This window comes from Gossypium hirsutum, chromosome A09 (assembly GCF_007990345.1).
Source record: "Gossypium hirsutum isolate 1008001.06 chromosome A09, Gossypium_hirsutum_v2.1, whole genome shotgun sequence".
NCBI classification, from domain to species: domain Eukaryota; kingdom Viridiplantae; phylum Streptophyta; class Magnoliopsida; order Malvales; family Malvaceae; genus Gossypium; species Gossypium hirsutum.
In genome coordinates this window covers 59,767,555-59,769,985 of record NC_053432.1, presented here as the reverse complement: position 1 = coordinate 59,769,985, position 2,431 = coordinate 59,767,555, and the positions used below count along the sequence as shown (strand labels likewise).

Here is a 2,431-nt window from a genome sequence, read left to right as displayed (position 1 = left end):
AACTAAACAAAAACTTTGTGGTTGTAGCATGTTGCTTGTATTGAAGAAAAGAACAGACACAAAACCAATTTCAAGAAATGAGATTGTCGGAGATAGTGGAGCTGACGGTGGAGGAATTACAGTTTGATTGCAAATTTGGTAGTAAAACAAGGAGTTTTAATTAACACCTAACATATTTTCCACAAGAATTTTTTACAGCAAAATGTAGACAAAATGCAGTTCAGAGGGTAGTGGGAGAGTGGTAGAGTAGCTAGTAAGCATTAGCACAACCGCACTCATGTTTGGTCTTTGAGCTACATTTTATTGAACACAAAGCAACCCAATGTAGATGCATCTCATTATCTCACTTCTGGATCCATCCCTCAAATTGGAGTCTACAAGATCAAATGCTGTCCCATCCTCCCAATTTCTCCATGCCTACAAGGTTTAATTCATGCAAAGTGATAAACTCTACATTCCAAAACCAAATCATAATATGCAGAAGATTCAGATACTTACAAAGCTTAGAAGATCTTCTACATCACTCCCATTTCGAAAAGCGCTATTCTTTTCACCACTTAAAATCTCCAACATCAATACGCCAAAACTAAAAACATCTAATTTAACTAAAAATTGACCATGCATTGCATATTCAGGTGCCATGTTTCCACTGTAAATCAATATAAGAAAAATTAACTAGTTTCAATTTGCGAAACGTTCTGATTCATGTTATTTGAGTGAAAATGATTACCGGTCATGAATCATAAACTTATTGGGAGTACTTACTATGTTCCTACAATTCTACTGGTAGCACTTTGAGTTTGCTCAACAGCACACGTTCTTGCCATGCCAAAATCTACAATTTTGGGAGCTATCTCTGCATCTAACAGTATATTGCCAGCTTTAAGCTCTCAATGAATAATTTTTAGTCGAGAATAATGAGGAAGGTAGAGAATGTTGTTCCAATAGGGTTGGAAGCGTGTAAATTATTGTACTAAAAAATCACACAAAGTTCAATTCCTAGGAAAGAGAGATGGATCACAAGGATCTCTTAAGTACCAAGTCTTTCCTTAGTCAGAATATCCATTCTATCGTAATTTAATAGCACAATTAAATACTACTATTATACCCTCAAATATTGAAAGAAAAATGGGACAAGAAAGAACACAAGAGTTTTAACGAGGTTCGGTAAATTATACCTACGTCCTCAGACACTAACACCAGATGATAACTTCACTATCTCCAAAATATTACAAACAAATAGAACTCCTTAAGAATTCTCAAAAGGGAGAAGAGAGAAAACTAAAAGAGAAAGAATGGTTGGGATTACATAGAAATGAGAAATGGGAAGGCCTATTTATAGTTGAAATTCAAGGATCAAACCATAAATAGCCCATTATCTCAAGGACCAAAAAAAATTATCCCATGCCAAATTTTTCAAGTAAATTTTCGGTGCCAATTGCACCTCCTATTTTTGACATTTAAGTCAAACTTAATGGCTGCTATAAATTTTAACAATCTGCCATGCAATTTGGCGCTACAAAACCATGCAATTTTCAACAATTTACCATGCAATTGTCAACAGAGAAGTACGCGAGCAACACCTTCTATGATTTTGCATCGTGTTTTCTAGTCCAAATAGGCTTTCTTAACTGGATCTGCATCACCATAAAATGTACAAATTTGAATTAATGAAATAAAAATGGTTATTGGTGTTTAGCTTTGTAGCAGAGATTCTATAATATATTAATACACTGACATATCATACCAAATAAGAATTTATCCAAACTTTCATTAGGAACAAACTCATAGATGAGAAGCCTTTCTTTTCCTTCAAGGCTGAAACCTTGGAGCCTAACTAAATTCCTGTGTTGAAGATTGGCCATTAACTGAACCTCGTTTTTGAATTCAAGGTCTCCTTGTCTAGAATCTAAAGATAACCTTTTCACTGCTATTAATTTTCCACCAGCAAGTAAAATTTTGTTTTGTTTATCCTACAAATATCGAACCTTTTTTAAGCTCAATCTTCCTTCATTCTTTATCTGGATTTATTACGTTGTTGCTCAAGTTTTACATTGAGCTTCATACTTCCTCCAGATAAATTGTTCAAAAACCCAATAAATGGTATCTAGAGCTAAATTCTTAGTGGACCTATCATTTTCATTCCTTAAAAACCATGTCTTCCTCAGGTTTTTCACCAGCTGCACCACTAGTCTTCAATGGAGAGGGCTACCACATTTGGGTAGTGAAAATAAAGACCTACTTGCAGGCATTCGATTTGTGGGAGGTTATCAACTTAGAAGTTGAACCAGCACCTCTTAGAGCCAATTCAACAGTGGCTCAGATCAGATAACATTCAGATGAAAGAACCAAAAGGCACAAAGCCATGTCTTGCATCCAAAACAGTGTGTCTGATGTGATTTTCACAAGAATCATGGCTTGTGAGTCACCA

The 2,431-nt window shown here is 35.2% G+C and overlaps 1 protein-coding gene across 1 annotated transcript; it reads right to left on the bottom strand.

Moving 5' to 3' along the window:
* Positions 1–300: 300 nt before the first annotated feature.
* Positions 301–1,865, bottom strand: LOC121206013 (cysteine-rich receptor-like protein kinase 8). Its single transcript, XM_041076170.1, has 4 exons — positions 1,748–1,865; positions 766–862; positions 499–649; positions 301–417 (listed from the first exon to the last, which is right to left on the bottom strand). The coding sequence occupies exons 1-4, from the start codon at positions 1,863–1,865 to the stop codon at positions 301–303; spliced, it is 483 nt and encodes a 160-aa protein (XP_040932104.1).
* Between the last annotated feature and the right edge of the window lie 566 nt (positions 1,866–2,431).

Bases quoted from the DNA above. Each gene is read 5' to 3' on its own strand.
- LOC121206013 (XM_041076170.1), bottom strand. From the start codon at position 1,865: ATGGCCAATCTTCAACACAGGAATTTAGTTAGGCTCCAAGGTTTCAGC. The intron at 650-765 runs GTAAGTACTCCC...ATTGATTTACAG, and splicing joins AGTAGAATTGTAGGAACATA to TGGAAACATGGCACCTGAAT. The intron at 418-498 runs GTAAGTATCTGA...TAAACCTTGTAG, and splicing joins TAGAAGATCTTCTAAGCTTT to GCATGGAGAAATTGGGAGGA.